Source organism: Hippocampus guttulatus, chromosome 3 (genome assembly GCF_054856545.1).
Source record: "Hippocampus guttulatus isolate MCC_2025c chromosome 3, RoL_Hgut_1.0, whole genome shotgun sequence".
Lineage (NCBI taxonomy): Eukaryota > Metazoa > Chordata > Actinopteri > Syngnathiformes > Syngnathidae > Hippocampus > Hippocampus guttulatus.
In genome coordinates, this window is record NC_141263.1 from 6,095,639 (window position 1) to 6,113,894 (window position 18,256).

Consider the following 18,256-nt stretch of genomic DNA (forward strand, 5'->3'; position numbering starts at 1 on the left):
TGTAAAACCTATAAAATGTGACGAAACATCTGCAACCACAATACTGGCTAACACCCGTAAGACAAAATTACTCCACTGTCACCTGCTTTGTTTTTCCTTCACTTCTCTCCCTCTCTCTCCCTCTCTCTCTCTTTCTCTCTCAATCTGAGACACATGTGAATGCAGACCAGAGTGATTTTTACTTTTAAAATTTTGTTCTGTCTTTATTTTTAAACAAAAGCAACACCATGACGCCAGTTGTCATCATTGTTCTCCTTTTGTCTGTTACGGCCATTTCTCCGGTAAGATCAACTTGACAAACTTACAATTATCTCCTGTTCAACTTGGAAAATCACAATCCTTTTGAAAGTCGTATCTGTCGTTTTCATGTAATTTGATCAATGATGGTAAAGACAAACATTTATGATTTTTACCAATAGACTTAAAATGTGGTGTGATGAATTTGCTAAATTTTATTTTGTCGAGTGGCTGCACACAATAGAATAATCTGGATTTAGATGCATAGATGTATCGTCTATTTTTTTAAAAAGATTTGGATCCGGATGATTTTGTTTCATACAACAACTTGAAATAAAGTATTTGAATAATTGGCAGGGCAGTTGTTTTCAGTGAAAGAGCAATCATTGTTTCTGAGCAAAAAAGTGTGACTTTTCAAACTCTTAATGCCAAAAAGTCTTTACCGCTATGAGATTAGCCTTGATGATTTGCAACATATTTTCTGAAGATTCTAATTCAATTTTTGGATCGAAAGGATTTTTCTCCTATAGCTTAATGTGCATTTTCCCTGGAATGGAAATTAAAGTCTATACTGTATATCGATGTCTTCAGAGTTCTTTTTTTGGATGGGCAGGTGCTTCTACAAATGGTGCATCTTTTTCAGTCAAGCTCTCTTTCCCATGAATGCCACGGTAGATCGCCTTGTCATGCTGATACAATACGGCGAGCTTAAGTGTCAGGATAAGGCAGCCATTCATTCATTTTAAATCATCAATAATATTTTGCAAATAGGGCATTCGGCATGGCTGTTTCAGCAGGTCAAACCAAGGCAGCACATATACAAGTCTTGTTTTGCTTTTTTTTATTTACAAGTGTCTTTACTATTATTGGTCAAAATGAAAATGACCAATAGACATAATATATCTTTCATTCCGTGTGAGCGTGGATATAAAATGGAGAGTTAAAAAACGTGATTCAAATTTTTTTTTTCAGGTCCCAATAAGTGAAAGCAACAGACAGAAAAGAGGTGCCTAGAATTAATTGTAGAATTAGGTTGTTAAATTCAATCTGAAAAAGTTATAATGCTTCTTTTTTATTTTTTTTTTGTTCTTCTTTTTCCAGAAGTCACATCCACTTTTGCGAAAATTGTAAAGGCAAATGAAAATGTCTCACGTAAGTGTTTTCATTTGACAATGGAATGATTAGGATGTACTGAGCTCTTTCTCTGTGCAATATCCAACTTGAACGAGAGAATCTTATTTTGAATGGTATTCTCATCGATATTTTTTTTTGTAATACCGATTGTTTTTAAATTTGAACTTAAAGTAATTAATCAAGAGGTCATACTGAATTTCCACAATTCATCCAATGTGTTCACAAAGCTTTTGTTCTGCGGGCAACAAAGAAATGAATATAAAATCCAGCAAATCTGAAAAAAAAATGGCATTCCAAAAGCTGCGGATTACATTTCGAGTTCAGACTTATTGTGCATCCTAATCGTGCAATGCTTTTGGTACATTTCTCAGATCGGAATTGAAATGATCAAAACTACTTGTCCAATTTTTCCATCATGGTGTCACTTGTGAATATCTAAAATGTAGTTTCTCATTTCTTGGAGCAAGTTGCAAATGCTTTGGCACAACCATGCCAACGATGATGTACAATTCAAGATTATGAACTGCTTGCATCATGTTGATCAAAATGCATGATAATGGTTCTTTGTTGAATTGACTCACATCCTACAACATTTTGCCATAAATTCATCACCGAAAATGACTGAACAAGTTCTTTTTCGAAACAAAGTTAGATTGTGAAGCATTACATCAACCAATGATCAACCAGTTTTATGAAATCATTCAGAGCAAGATAATCGTTGTGTGATGTGAATGAGAATTTGTAGCCCGAAGGAAGTAGCTGGACTGCACTGTAATCCCCACAGTGTTGGATGTTCAAATTATCTGTCAGGAGACTGTGCCATATTCACAATTTTACTTTATAAATTTGTTGGGGTTTTTTTGGTGTGATGCAGTGCCGTCTTTTCTTTTCTGTAACACAATGGGATGGTTTGTCAAGAAATTACAGAGCAAACAGAAAAGCGCTGGAGTGGGGCAGAATCCTTGTAGAGCCAAAATAATCGCTTTTTAGGAGGTCCCAAAAATGTCCCGTTTGTTGAACCATTAACATTGCATCATCAAAGAGAGCAAGCCATTTTCACCCCTTTAGATTGATCAATCATTTGTAAAAATAGCACCTACACATGTGGACTGATATTAATTATAATATTAATGTTAATATGAATATAATATTAATGTTAATATGAAATTTACCAAAAACTGATATAGAAGGTTTCGACCTGATGCCGGCAAAAAGTAAAATGTGAAGCTTGCCCAGTCTCTTGCAATCAATTTGCCACAAATACAAAGGTATACCTTTGAATTTAGAACACGGAATTGTCATCAAACCTTAAGGGGCAGTTTATGCCAGACCATCCCTTCAGCATGACGAAGCAAGTCTTATCTGTTCAGAATAACAGAAAAATGTATCACTCTGATGGCAATGCCATGTTCAATGACCCAAAAGATTTACTTTTGATAGATGTTGAAATGATTTTGAGAAATAAATTATTTATTTTGCAGGGCAGCCATGATGTTTTTTACTATTTGTACAAGTTGTTTTGAGAAATGCCCTCACTAATTTGCAAATTGCAATGCACCAACCCAAGTGAGAAAAACTGGATTATGTTGTGACTTTTCGCTTTCAATGAGAATTAAACGTCTCAGTAGTTTACCGAGCACCTTACTGTCTTAAAATATATAGTATTGACACTTTCAATAAAAAAACCAACAGATATGCTCAGTTACTACTACGATAAGAAACACAAATAATATGTGGTGACTTTAACATTGACTTATTAAACCCAAATGGACACAAAAAAACAACTGACTTCATAAATACTATGTACAGCAACAGCCTTTTCCCAGTAATCCTGAAACCTAGCAGAATAACAGTTGACACGGCCACATTAATAGATAACATATTTATAAATAAGATTGATCATAAAATGGAAAGTGGACTTCTCATTAATGACATAAGTGACCACCTACCTGTCTTTGCAGTTTTTCATAATTATTTTGATAGAAAAGCTAAGTCAACAACTCACATAACAGAAATAAGACTAAGAACCCAACACTCCATCGATGCTTTTAAGCAAGACCTAGAAAAACAAAACTGGACCGAGGTCTACTCAAACGAAGACCCAAATACAGCGTTTGAAGTATTTCAGTCTACCATAATCTCCTTATATAATAAACATTTTCCATTAACTAAAGTCTCCAAAAAGTATAAAGACCCAAGTAAGCCATGGATAACGAAAGGCATAGAAAACGCATGTAAAAAGAAAAACAATTTATATAAATTGTTTTTAAAATTGAGAACTAAAGAAGCAGAAAAAATATATAAGACCTATAAAAATAAACTAGTAAATATTATAAGAACCAGTAAAAGAGATCATTATCATGCACTATTAGAGCAGAATAAAAGTAACACACAAGAAATATGGAAAATACTTAATCAAGTAATCAGAAATAGTCCTAAAAAAATGGATTATCCAGAGTATTTTATCAAAGGCAAAAATACTATTCTGGAAAAAAATGCAGAAATAGCAACTGAATTTAATGAGTATTTTGTCAACATCGGCAGTAACCTAGCAAAACAAATTCCTGATCCAACAAACTTGTTTGAAATAGATAGATTCGTAGAAAAAAACTCCTCCATGATGTTCCTTACTGCTGTAAAACAAGAAGAAGTATCAAATATTGTAAAAACTTTAAAAAATAAAAAGTCAACTGATTGCTTTAATATTGATATGACAATAATAAAGCAGATTATAGAATATGTAGTGCGACCTTTCACGCACATATGCAACCTGTCATTCAAAGCTGGTATCTTTCCATCAAAAATGAAAATTGCTAAAGTTATTCCAATCTATAAAAGTGGAGAAAGACATCTGTTTACAAATTATAGACCAATATCACTACTACCACAATTCTCAAAAATATTAGAAAAACTATTTTCTCGCAGGCTTGATAGCTTTATACAAAAGCATGCGCTGTTAAGTGAGAATCAATATGGCTTCAGGGAAAAACAGACCACCTCAATGGCAGTTATGGAGTTTGTGGAAGCAATAGTCACTAATACAGACAACAAAGAATTTACTGTTGGGGTTTTCCTAGATCTAAAAAAAGCTTTTGACACAATAGAGCACAGTATATTATTGAAAAAACTCGAAAGATATGGCATTAGAGGTGTAGCTTATAAATGGATAAAAAGTTATCTAGAAAACAGATATTAGTACGTGCAGCTCAACAATAAATAAATAAACTGAAAATCACTCATGGAGTTCCTCAGGGGTCAGTGCTTGGTCCAAAACTATTCATCTTATATATAAATGATATCTGCAAGGTCTCAAAACAATTTAAATGTGTCCTATTTGCCAATGATACAACTTTCTGGAATAAATCTGAAACAGCTCCTGACAACCGTAGAAAATGAATTAAACAAATTAAAATACTGGTTTGACAGAAATAAATTGTCACTTAACCTGAAAAAATCGAAGTTAATTGTTTTTGGCACAAGACCAATCAAACACCAAGCTAAAATTATGGTAAACTCAATTGAGATAGAAAGAGCGTATGAAACCAAGTTTCGCGGATTAGTAATAGACTCAAAACTATGTTGGAAGCCACATATCGATAACGTAAAAAGAAAAATAGCCAAAACCGTAGGGATCCTCTACAAAACCAAGGAAGTGCTAAATAAGAGATCTTTGTACACATTATACGCTTCATTATTATTACCATATATGACCTAGTGTGTGGAAATATGGGGAAATGCCTGCAAAACAAACACACTCCCAATTCTAAAACTACAAAAAAAAGCTATTCGAATTATTAATAGATCAAAATATACGGAACCCACAAATCCACTATTTATCAAATTAAATACGATGAAATTTTATGACCTGGTAGACTTTAAAATCGCCCAATTAATGTACAAAGCACACAATAACCTGCTCTGCCAAAACATTCTGAAGTTTTTCGAAATTCGAGAAAGCAGCTATGATTTAAGAGGTACCAACTTATTCAAAAAACTCAAAACAAGAACAAACATCAAGCAAAGAAGTGTATCTATCAAAGGTGTTAATCTGTGGAATAATTTCGAAACGGACCTGAAAATGAGTAAATCGCCTGCTGAGTTCAAAAACAAATTCAAAAAAATAGTACAAACAACCTACATCAATCAGAGTTAAAATGATAAATTCTAAACATTAAATATAATGATAAATCAGAACTAAGTTGATAAATAGAGAAAAGTATTGAAATATCCATTCTGAATACAAGAGAAAATTGACACAAGAGTGCCAGGGTGTGGATGTATATAATCCCGATACAAACCAAAAGTTGTAAAAATATCACAGTTAAGGGTAAAGTATGAGCCTTAATGGAGACTTGTTTCTTCTTACTTTCTTTCTTTTCTGATTGATATAAAAAGGATTTATTAGCTATAAACACATAACGGGGTAGGACTAGATAAGTTTTTTACTTCTTCCTACTCCCTTGAACATAATAACTGTGTTGAATGAAGACTGATTTCTTACTTTTTTACTATTTTATTTACCTTATTTTCTGTCAAATTATTACTGTATATGTTTTATGTTCAATAAACAAACCAAACCAAATATAGTTTGGAGGTTCTCAACCAGTGAGCCAAGGTAGCCTCTGCAACATACCTGTACATACCTTGGGTCAAAGGTTTACAACGTGTAAGATAAATATCAAAAAATAAAATAAAATCCTCTCACCCCCTCGGGTGGTGTCCGTCCCCCTATTCAGCTTGTGTCCTCTTCCAGAGGCTAGGAAGCTTGAGGATTCTGTGCAGTATCCTTGCTGTCCCCAGCACTGCACATTTCTGGACTGAGATGTCCGATGTTGTTCCCGGGATCTGTCGCAGCCACTCATCTAGTTTGGGGGTCACTGCCCCGAGTGCTCCGACCACCACAGGCACGACTGTCACCTTTACCTTCCAGGCTCTCTCCAGCTCCTCTCTGAGCCCTTGGTATTTCTCGAGTTTCTCGTATTCCTTCTTTCTGATGTTTCCTTCACTTGGGACCGCTGCATCCACTACAACGGCTTTCCTCTGCCCTTTATCTATGATCACGATATCTGGTTGGTTCGCCATTACCATCTTGTCAGTCTGGATCTGGGAGTCCCACAAGATCTTCGCTCTGTCATTCTCCACCACCTTCGGAGGTGTTTCCCATTTTGACCTTGGGGTTTCCAGTCCATACTCCACACAGATGTTTCGGTAGACTATGCCAGCCACCTGGTTGGTGGATGGATCGTCTCAGGTGCCTCTTTGCACAACCTACACCATGGGTCTTGTCTGGTGTGGTATATCTGGGCCTCAATGGCTCTGGTGCTCAGGGCCTGCTCCTGAGCAGCCAGGATGAGTGCCTCTGTGCTGTCCTTCAGGCCAGCCCTCTCTAGCCACTGATAGGACTTCTTGAGATCAGCCACTTCAATTATGGTCCGGTGGTACATCCCGTGTTGGGGCTTGTTCTCCCATGATGGTCCCTCTTCCAGCACCTCATCCTCTGTTCCCCATTGTCTGAGACATTCTCTGAGTACGTCATCCGTTGGAACCTTCTCCTTGATCTATTCATGGAGCTTGGATGTTTCATCCTGGACAGTGGCTCTCACACTCACTAGTCCCCGGCCTCCTTCCTGACGGCTTGCGTACAGTCTCAGGGTGCTGGATTTGGGATGGAAACCTCCATGCATGGTTAGGAGCTTTCAGGTCTTAACATCCATGGTCTGAATCTCTTCCTTCGTCCACCTTATTATTCCTGCAGGGTACCTGATCATGTAGAGGAGATGACTAATCGTAGCTCCATTTCTGAGGCGGTATCCATAGACAGTCTTGGCGATTACTTGACTTAGGGGCTTCAGTCCTATGCAGAACAGCAGAGGGGAGAATGCATCATCTTGGTATATGCCACATTTGATGGACACTTGGGTAAGTGGCGTGCCATTGGCTTCAAGTGTGGTTTTCCACATCCTTATGGAGTTCGCAACGAAGGCTCTTAGGGTCCTGTTCACGTTATACAACTCCAAGCATTCAGTGATCCATGTATGTGGCATCTAGGCACATATATGTAATCAATCCAGGCTGTGCACAGGTTGGTATGTCGGGACGTGCAGTCTTCTCCATGTTATGGAGAGACAGGTTATTGACCGATAGTTGGATGGGACTGCACCCTTTGAGGGATCCTTCATGATCAGGATTGTTCGCCCTTCGGTTAGCCATCCTGGGTGAGTCCCATCCCTCAGTAACTCGTTCACTTGTGCTGCTCGGCGCTCATGGAGTGCTGTGAGTTTCTTTAGCCAGTAGGTGTAGACCGTGTCTGGGCCTGGTGCTGTCCAGTTTTTCATATCTGAGACTCTTTCCTGTATGTCTGCCACTGTTATGGGAGGTTGCTCTCAGAGTCACCAGCCATTGTGCACCGCTATGTGCGACCTCCTTCTCCCATATGCCTTTCCAGTACCTTTCAGTTTCCAGTCTTGGTGGGTCTGCTCTGCTGTGAGAACCCTGCCACCGATTTTCGCAGGTTGTGTTGCGAACAGCCAGTTCATTCATCTTTCATGTACCTCTTGTCCTAGGCGACTGGACAAGGCTTGGAGCCTTTGCTTCGGGGATGGTCATCTGGATGTATCTCTTGGGTATCAGCCTTTTCATCACACCTCTCTGGGTCTCCGTCAATTGACTCACATCTTTCCGAGCTGCCTTGATCTTAGCCGTCTTTTCCATGGTGGGTAACACATCTCATGGCTCCCATGAATGCTTTTATAGCCAAGCATCTCTAGGATCACTGGTGCTGAAGCGTATTTCAACTCATTGGTTTCCGTGATCGTTACGTTACGGATCGCCCTCAGTGTTGCATTCACAGTTTCCATGAGACTTTCAGGTGGTGCTTCACATATTCGTTGTAATCGTTTTCTAGATTGCTGAGTTCATTCTCGCCATGATCCTCCCAATGTCATCATCTGCATTCATTGGGGCTTGCCTCCCAATCTCTGGTATAACCTCCTCCTCTGATCTGGCAGCCTGGGGCCCTTCACCATGGAATCTGTGTTGCCTGTGTAAGTTGTGATAGCAATTGCCGTTTGTGGATGTTGGAACACTGAGCTACTAGTTGTTTCGTGGTCAACCGTGACTGTGGGTTTCGAGGTAACCATTCAGCCCCCCAACCATTCTGCATGTAACCTGACTCTGACTAGGGTTGCTTGAGTAGTAGCTTTCCAACAGAGCCATGTTATCGCATCTCGCCCATCTCCGCTTCGTTCCAATCGCCCATTTTTCATCAAAGTGCTCTGGTTCCCCAGCACACATCTTGTTTGGCCGGGCGACGTCTTTATTGTCTCTCATGAAGCGTGAAGGGTCTTGCTCAGGGACCCCCAGTGGATGATGTTATGTGCACATATTGCCCCAAGCGGGGATCGAGCCCCAGTTTCCTGTACACATAACCGGTGCCTTACCAACTGAGCTATCCAGCCACTATATATATATATATATATATATATATATATATATATATATATATATATATATATATATATATATATATATATATATATATATATATATATATATATATATATATATATATATATATATATATATATATATATATATATATATGCGTGGATGGTTGTTCGTCTCTGTGTGCCCTGTGATTGGCTGGCAACCAATTCAGGGTGTCCCCCGCCTACTGCCCGAAGACAGCTGGGATGGGCTCCAGCACCCCCCGCGACCCTAGTGAGGATCAAGCGGTTCGGAAAATGGATGGATGGATGGATGGATATACAGTATATATATATATATGTAAACATACATACACACACGCACATATTGCTTGTACAACATATAATTGTATTCTTGGCAAAGTTGAACATTCTTAGCAGGATTTAAAGTTGTAAATTGTTACTAAATGTCTTAACTAAATCCCAATATTGGCAATACTGACTGTGCTCTCTGTCCGCAGCCCTGTTGTTGGTGGAAGCAGTGCGCATCATGGGATGACGGATAAAGATTGAAATTAATTCACTTGAATTTTACTGGGTTGTGTCATGATTCGGTTTAGGGACCAACAGGTGGCACTGTAGGGCTCCCCCGGCAGCTGCACACCTGTTGGTCATAACTAATTAGGGCTTTAAAAGGACTCCCAGCCCGAACACTCAGTGTCGGGTCATTGTTGCTCTTGCTACTGTCATGTGTGTTGCTGTTTGCTCTTAGTTTCTGTCATGTTTAGTTCATTGTTATGTTTTAGCTTTAGTCATGGTTTTTGTTTGATACTTTGGACTTTGTTTGTTTTGGATGTAGTTTTCTTTGTTTTAAATACAATTCTTCAAATACACCCTGCTCCTCCCTCCTGCCTGCTTTTTGGGGTCCACCACCACCTCGCAACGTGACAGGTTGCCTTTAATGAAACATGATAGTACTTAGGTTGCAACATCCTCAACAAACTATAAATAGGGGTGTACATTGAATTGAATTGAATACAACTTTATTGTCAAATTGCATTGTCAAAATACACTGTTGGTCCCTGGACCCAAACCGCAACAACCACTAGTATAGGTTATACACCCATGTCAGACCGAGTAATATTTTATTCCTCAGTGGTCAACTGAATATTGTAGACCTGTTGTAGAAATATTGACCTATTAACTGATTTTGAGACACTGTTCAAATAACACTGTTTGTGTATTCTCTGTCTGTGATTCTACAGCCTCCCGCCTAAGACATGGGGATATTCTGGTTCACACTAGCGTTGAAGACGGCATTGCAAGGAATGCTGTTCCTTGCACCAGCGCAGGCTGTAAATGGCCCAAAATTGGAAACACAGTAACGGTACCCTATGAAATCTCCAAGGCATTTAGTAAGTCATCGTAACTCAGTTGTTATTGTTGTGGTTTTCTGCCTCATCAGGGGTTGCGAAAGCAAGTCACTCGCATGATTTGCTTGTCACGATTTTAATTGTGTAAGTCCTTCCTGACAAAACCCTGCCATTCTCACCAGGGCTTGAAACCAGCAGTGGCTTTGTTATGGGCCCCTGCTATCTGCTGACTTCAGTGTTAAGTGTAAAAGTGATCAACGATGAAGCTTACCAAAGGTCTATGTGTGCAGCATTTGGTCCTGTAGAATCAAAACTCCAGCTAAATAAACAAAGCGACTGTGTTGAGACCAGTGACACTGCAGAAACAACTTACAGGACAACTTAAAATCAGGAAAATGAACGACAACACACTCACGTAACCCCAGCTAAGTAGAGTAACAAGTAATGACAATCATTTGCCTACCACAGATGTAACTTGTTCAATACACTGTAAAACATGATCAGCACACGAAACCCTGAATCGACTTGTAAAAGTTTCGTTAACTTGTTGCAGCTTGTTCAGTATACATTACCAAGGTTATTCTATAATATCATTTTAGAGTCGGGATAAATCTAACTCAATTATTTATCCACTCCAGACATCAGCCTGAAGTTACAATTCATCCCTCCCAAGAAGCTCCTTTGTAGAATGCGTGTGCCTTTTGCTATGAAGGACACTTAATGTGTCCAAGCGAATGGTCTCTTCCTGTCATCACAAGCGGTCGCAGTGGATGGCCTACGAAATGTCGTAGGGTGCAAATATCGACAGCAGGAATTAAACAGCACACACTTCTCAGCCATGGAGCCGCTCTCACGCACGCATTTGATTAAAAATGAATAATTTATGGCCGGCAAAATACAGGTGGACACCTGATACCTAACATTGGAAACTGAAACTCTAGTATTGATCATCGTAAAATGCATTGTGGGAGTATTCGAATTAATATTCACGTCTGGGAGGAGTGACATCATCGTTTTCAGCGTGTTGTCTCATGTCCCCCATAAACAGCAAGAGGAAGGAGAGAAAGTTGCGCTTTCAAGTGGGAAAAACAGACACTGTTTTGAGTTTGTGCCAGCTCAAAACAAAAATATTAAGATTTGCTCCGCACTCTGTTCAGTCGACGCTGTTATCAACAGAGCTTTGATAATAGTGCATCAAAAATAATAATAATAATAATCCAAATACGGATCAAATGGCCGTGCGCAATCACAGTCACTGAAGATTTTGTGACTGCAGGAGAGCCTCAACTTTAATTATTATATTTAGAAACAATCTAAATCATAAATGTTGAGTTTTGCCATCACAACATTAATAGTTAAATATGTTAAGTAAATAAAACGCCTTTATTTTAGAGATTATTAAAAATGTTAATTTTAAAGGAAGTCTAGGACGACTGTTTATTTTAAGTAAGTAGGCGAAATCCTGAGGAGACTCATTATTTTTTAAACTAAAATACTTAGAATATGTTAAAAAGGTGGCGGTCTTTATTTGTTAACAACGCAAACTGTTCTTGAAGATCACTGTTAAAAATACACCAATTAAGTGGGACAACCGAGTGTCATTTCCATGTTAGCCAGGGTGGTTGGCAGCTGCTGAATAGAAGAATTTTTATTACAAGCGATCAGTAAAGTAAATGTGTTACTTTTTCATGGAAACTATTTTGTTGTTGATGGACAGTAATATTGTGTGAGAGATTATGTGTGAATAACTGCTCCAAGTGAAAAATGTTCATGTAAAATTCAAAATCGACATTGTTATTTCAGTAAATATTTGCATTTTGCAAATAGAAAACTGATTCATGATTCCATGTTGATGAGAGCATTAAAATGGAGAAAAATAGGACAAAAAAATCAAAGGAAATTCAGAAACGATAAAAATGCGTGAGTAATCACGATTAATTTTTTGTGAATTTGAGTTAATTATGACAGTTGCATTTTTAATTTGATTACATTTTTTAATCGTTTGACAGCTCTAATATATATATATATATATATATATATATATATATAAATCTATAAAAAAAATCTATAAAAAATAGAAATACAGGTATATATATATATATATATATATATATATATATACCTGTATTTCTATTTTTTTTTTAAATAATTCCATCATACATCTTGAAATGTGGTATTTGAGGTGCCGTTGTGGATTTTAAAGTATTCAGAAGAGCAAGAAATGTATCCCCTGTAAGATTTACTTTAATTTTGAATTAGATTTTGTCATGTTCCATATTTGGCAGCAGGTGGCAGGCGTTCATTTCTGCCGCCTGCACACCTGCCGCCTATTTGTCGGTGATTGCACCTGCTATATCTAGGCGCTCCGGCGGTCGACTCATTGCCGGAGTATTGCATGCCGTGCCACTGCTGTTGCCCATGTTCGTAAATATTATTCGATTACCATTTGCTGTTGGTTACATTTTCTTCTTCCCATGGGGATTATGCTAAGCGCTTACGTGAACTAATAATTGTTTATTCATATCTCCTTGCCGTTTTTGCAAGCGTTTTCTGTTGTCGCGTTTCCTTATTTCCTGGTTCTCGTTTTTACCGGCGTTTTCTGTTGTTTATTAGGCGGGGTTTTTGTTTACAATAAATATTATTGTTTAGTCCTTGTCAGTGTCTGCTATTTCGGGGATCCACTTATTCTCGTTTTCTCTGTTACGTACGAAGCAGTCCCCTTTTCCTGCTTCGTGCGTAACGTGACAGATTTTGATTTGTGTGGCAGACAAAATGAATCATCCTTCAAGGGTTAATTTAAGTCTTACATTTGATCGACAAAACTTGTAATGTTGCAGTGTAATGTGTGTGTGTCTGCAGCAAGAAGACAGAGGAGAACGATAATAGAAGCCCTGACAGAGTTCGAAAGAGGAGATCGCATGACCTGCATTCGCTTTGTCAAGAAGACTAAAAAAGATGTGAACTATATATCCTTCATCTCTGGCACTGGGTGAGATTTAAGCATTTAGGACCTCTATGACCTTGGCTCAACTCGTTAATGAAACACATTTGTTGCCTTTGCGCTGTCAGTGGCACTTCCCCAGTTGTGGTTTTTTTCCATCAATTCAGCGAATGTGCACAGAAAAAGCTCTCCATCTTTGAGTTGATGTATTTTTGCCCTGTTAATTATCTTTGTCTTGACATGATGTAAAGATGTAATTTGGCTTACGTGCTATGCCAGTATCCACACGAATCTTCAGGGGCCATTGTGCATTGTTTTGCACTGTGAAATCACTTGTCGGTGTTGTTCAGAAATCCCCAACCACCGGTCTGCAGACCGGTACCGGGCCACGGCCCATTTGGGACCGGGCCGCACAGAGACAGACCAGCGAGCTGCGAGCAAATTTACTCCATCAGATGTGGCGGAAATGTTTTAGCCAATTGGAGTCCCCCTTCTAACATTGACAAGTTAAAATAAACACAATCCGCCAATAAAGTTCAAGTTCAAGTCAACGTTATTGTCAAATATGCTCTATGTGCAACAGACAGCACAGATTGAATTTCTTTCCTCTCAACCACAGGAGAGAGAGAGGAGCCGCTGCGGTTGCCAGCTCCGCCTTCTGCAGAACGGTTAACATAAAATGACAAAATAATACAACACATAAGACACAGACAGTCGTGAAATCTTAACCACTTTATCTGCATACACTTTGTTGTTTGAAGCAGTTATAGATGAAAGATACACAATAAATGAAAGAAGTAGTAAACAGAAGGTAAGAATAACAAATAACTCAGCCGGCAGCCACCGGATGAAAGCAGCAATCAAGTGTGTCGTCTTTTGATCAGTCACATTCACAAGGAGCAATGATGCTAACGCCGTATGTAAGATCATAACTTGAAAATGATGTTTACATTTTAAGGTCCATTTATTATTCCTGATTGGTCCATTTCTTATTTCATTTTATTCTACAGAATAACACCGTTTGAAATTAATGAAAAAAATCCATGTTGACAAAATGTGTAATTAGTCTAATTAGCTTTGTTGTCAGTACCAACACTTTAAAACTGCCAATTTTTTAAAAATGGTTGCCGGTCTGCAAACAGCATGAACTTGTCTCAACTGGTCCGATGACTGATATAACCCACTCTGCTCAGAAATACTTTTTGGTAAGCTTTCAACAAGATTTGGGCTCTTACAAAATTCAGTTGCCTCACGAGGTTAATCAGAAGAGTTCTTCTTTTCCATGTTTAGTTCATTTGAGTTTCACGTTATGACAAAAGCTCGAATCAAACAATTCATCTTTCTGTCTTCAATTCAAGTGGGGCTACAATTTTATGTTGTACATCCCCCTCCATCTTGAAAGTCAGCCAGTTTTTGAGCTCACCTGATTTTGTGCGTTTTTGTGCCAGGTGTTGGTCTTACCTTGGTCGTCAAGGAAATGCACAGCCAATCTCCTTGCAGAAAAGCAGTTGTGTGTTCAAAGACATTGTGCAACACGAGGCTCTCCATGCACTCGGTTTCCACCATGAGCATGTCCGCTCTGACAGAGACGAACACGTCATCATTAATTTTGAGAACATCAGACCAGGTCAGCTTGCCAACAGACCTTTTACAGAAGTGGCATTGCAAGTCATTTGAGAGCATATTGTTTCAGGCTTGCTTTCGATATTTTTTCCTGGATTTGGATCGCACCCAATCCAGGGTGCAAGCGACTTCCCACTCACTGTAAAATGGATGATGGATACTGGATTTACTTTTTGTCAGAATGGCATCTACCCCATTGTGTTTCTAAATCTCCCATCTGACTGAACGACATATAACTGCAGTTCAACATGATGCTTTGCTCTCTCCTTTTATGCAGGATTTGAAAGCAACTTTGAGATTGTGCAAACAAACAACTTGGGTACACCCTATGATTTTCTGTCTGTGATGCATTACGGCGAGTGAGTACATCTTTCCAGCCATACAAAAATGCGATCCATTTCTATACTACTCACAAAAGGTTTGGGATATTAGGTTTCACTCGGAATAACGATCACCGTCACAGTTGAACTTGAGCTGAAACAGACCTTCTCTAAACATCGAATGCTCATGTCCGCCAGCTCCAGGATTCAGTCCTTTTCGCACAACTTGCTGTTCTCTAACAAGGAACTGCACACCAGCGTTAACATTTGCTTGATCCAGATCCATATGTGTGTATTCAAAAACATGAATGATCCCCAATGCGATGTTCAATAAACAATGGAGAGTGTGTTGATATTAGTTTAGGATTGTATTGGTTCAAGTGATGTCAATCGATCACCCCAAAACTCCCCTACATCATATTCTTGTTATTGCTTGTATTTTATTCATTTTATTTTTTTGTAGGTTTGACTTCTCCAGAAATGGCCGACCAACCATTGTTGCCAAGGATAGTGCTGTCACTACTTTTGGCACTGCGACAGAGATGAGTGCCAATGACTATGAGCGTGTCAACAGACTTTATGACTGCTGTGAGTGAGCATTTTGTCTGATACCTTCGGATACAATATTTGCTATTAAACAACCAAAATACAAAGACATTTGCCTTTTTTTTCTTCTCACCAATCAGGAGCTTCATGACAAACACAGGGTTTCCAGGTCTCGTCCAAGTCGCCAGTGGTCAAAAAGTGAAGGACTCTTTGAATATACCTCAATTTGAATATACCTCAATTTGAATATACCTCAATACAAGAATAAACAGATTTAAAGAAGTATGTGGCTTTTCTCTACAAAGACTCTTTCTGTGACCGTCCATAGCCTGACAAAACAGGTGAAATATGGGTTGCTAATTCACAGATGAGTTCAAATTGAATGATTCATTCATGATTAAGTCATCTCCAAAACTCTTGAAAAAATTGTTGCCCCTCAACTTCACTCCCACCTCACTGATAACAATCTCTAAGAACAATTCCAGTCTGGTTCCCGTCCCTGTCACAGTACAGAAACGGCCCGAATAAAAATCACTAACGACCTTCTCATGGCAGCAGAGTCCGGTTTAATCTTCATCCTCATCCTCCTTGACCTAACTGCAGCTTTTGACATAATCTCTCACCCCATCCTTCTTAATAAACTCTCCACCAAAGGCATCACCCACACTCCCCTATGCTGATTTCACTCTTATCTCACTGGCCGCTCTCAGTTCATCCAACTCAACTCCTTCCCCGTCACTTCTGGTGTGCCCCCAGGGCTCTGTCCAGGGACCCATCTTCTTTATTATCTACCTTCTTACCTTACCCTTACCCTTGGCAATATTTTCCGTAATTTTGGTTTACACTTTTACTGCTTCGTGGATGACACCCAGCTCTCAGAAATCAAATCTTGGTTCACCTCAAACTGAACAGCGATAAAACAGAACTCCTCCTCGTCTGTACCAAATCCACCCGACACAAAGCCGACAGTATCTCCCTCACAAGTGATAGCTCCCCCTCCCTTCAGGTTAAGAGCCTGCATGTCATCCTCAATAACTCACTATCTTTCCACTCCCACGTCAAAAGCATAACCCTCTCTGCATATTTCCACCTACATTGGTATTACACCAATCGTCTCCGTCCCTCTCTCACCCCTCACACGACCGTTATCCTTGTCCACAGTCTCGTCACCTCCCATATTGATTACTACAATTCACTTCTTTTCGGTGTCCATCACAAATTCCTCCATGAACTTAAACTGGTCCAGAATTCTTCAGTCCGGATCATCACGAGAACCCACTCCTTTCATCACATCACCCCCACCCTCCGACAGCTCCACTGGCTCCCTGTCAAACTTAGAATCAACTACAAAATACTTCTCTATACATTTAAAGCAGTGGTTCTCAATTATTTTCTGCCATGCCCCCCCTTGGAAGAGGAAAACATCTCGCGCCCCCCCCCGCACGACTATAAATAGTATCATTTGTCTATAAAATTGTAAAAGTACACCTTTGCATAACACTGTATCCTTATTAACGTACAAGAGAATAAAGAGAAAGAAATACGGACCAACTTACGACAAAGAATACTCGTAACTGGAACAGAAAACATTTAAAGTGCATCTGAAATTCAAAAATTACATTAAATCCTTAATTTAACTATAAATATTTTTTGACTGACCATGTCAAACCATACGATACTGAAAAATGATATTACATAAAATCAATAACTAATACAGTAATGCATTCAAACTAATCACCAACATTATCTCAGGAGCACAATATAAAAAAAAACTTTAACCAGCAAAACAAAAATATATAAAATGATTTGTGCTTCTTTTTTTTTCATCAAAGATGATGTCTGGATTAATGGCTACAATGAGCACGTTTTGCAATGCACAGCTTTTCGAAGCGAGGTTTGAAGCAGGACACAACAACTCTCGGCTCCTGCTCAATGTATAATGGGACCTGTATTTCAGTTTACTGAAGTAGCAGTCACAAAGATGCATGATTGTTGGCAATATTCGGCACGTTTTCGCTGGGAAAAAACTCTAGCAGCTTATCAGCGTGATTGGGGTGTAATGTCTTTAAGTGGCGCTTTAATTTATTGATCTTCATGCTGTCCGCAACCAACAATTTTAGACACAGTAGGCTCACCGAACTTTCCTCGTCTGCCACTGTAGTCACAGTTAAGACAAGTGCTACATACGCCTCGTCTTATTTCTTCCCGTAGAATGCTCCCTGCGCAAACTCTGTCAATGAGAGCTCCACTGCCCTCTAACGTAGTGGAGATGCAACTGCACGTTATTTTAGGACCGTAAAAATATAAAAAAGCATGTCACCCGAGGTCAAACGGGCTCCCCTTGACGGAGCCTCACGCCCCACTATTTGAGAAACACTGATTTAAAGCCACCCATAACCTTGCCCCCCCCCCCCCCCATCTGTCTGATCTTCTTCAAACTTCCATTCCCTATCATTCCCTCAGGTCCTCATCCTCCCTCCACCTCTGTGTACCCTCTGCCCATCTCACCACGATGGGGTGCGGAGCTTTCAGCTGCTCTGCCCCAAACTCTGGAACTGACTTCCACCAAACATCTGTAATATTGATTCTCTTTCCACATTCAAATCCCATCTCAAAACCCACCTATTCAAAATCGCATACTCAACTTAAATTCATCTC

The 18,256-nt window shown here is 39.2% G+C and overlaps 1 protein-coding gene across 1 annotated transcript; it reads left to right on the forward strand.

Moving 5' to 3' along the window:
- Positions 1-227: 227 nt before the first annotated feature.
- LOC147207275 (high choriolytic enzyme 1-like) lies at positions 228-15,648 on the forward strand. Its single transcript, XM_086106734.1, has 8 exons — positions 228-281; positions 1,210-1,243; positions 1,339-1,389; positions 10,061-10,210; positions 13,028-13,157; positions 14,558-14,736; positions 15,010-15,091; positions 15,516-15,648. The coding sequence occupies exons 1-8, from the start codon at positions 228-230 to the stop codon at positions 15,646-15,648; spliced, it is 813 nt and encodes a 270-aa protein (XP_085962860.1).
- Positions 15,649-18,256: the final 2,608 nt, after the last annotated feature.

Coding starts and splice junctions, on each gene's coding strand:
- LOC147207275 (XM_086106734.1), top strand. CDS start 228: ATGACGCCAGTTGTCATCATTGTTCTCCTTTTGTCTGTTACGGCCATT. Junction 1,390..10,060: donor GGCAAATGAAAATGTCTCAC/GTAAGTGTTTTC, acceptor GTGATTCTACAG/CCTCCCGCCTAAGACATGGG. Junction 13,158..14,557: donor TCCTTCATCTCTGGCACTGG/GTGAGATTTAAG, acceptor TTTTTGTGCCAG/GTGTTGGTCTTACCTTGGTC.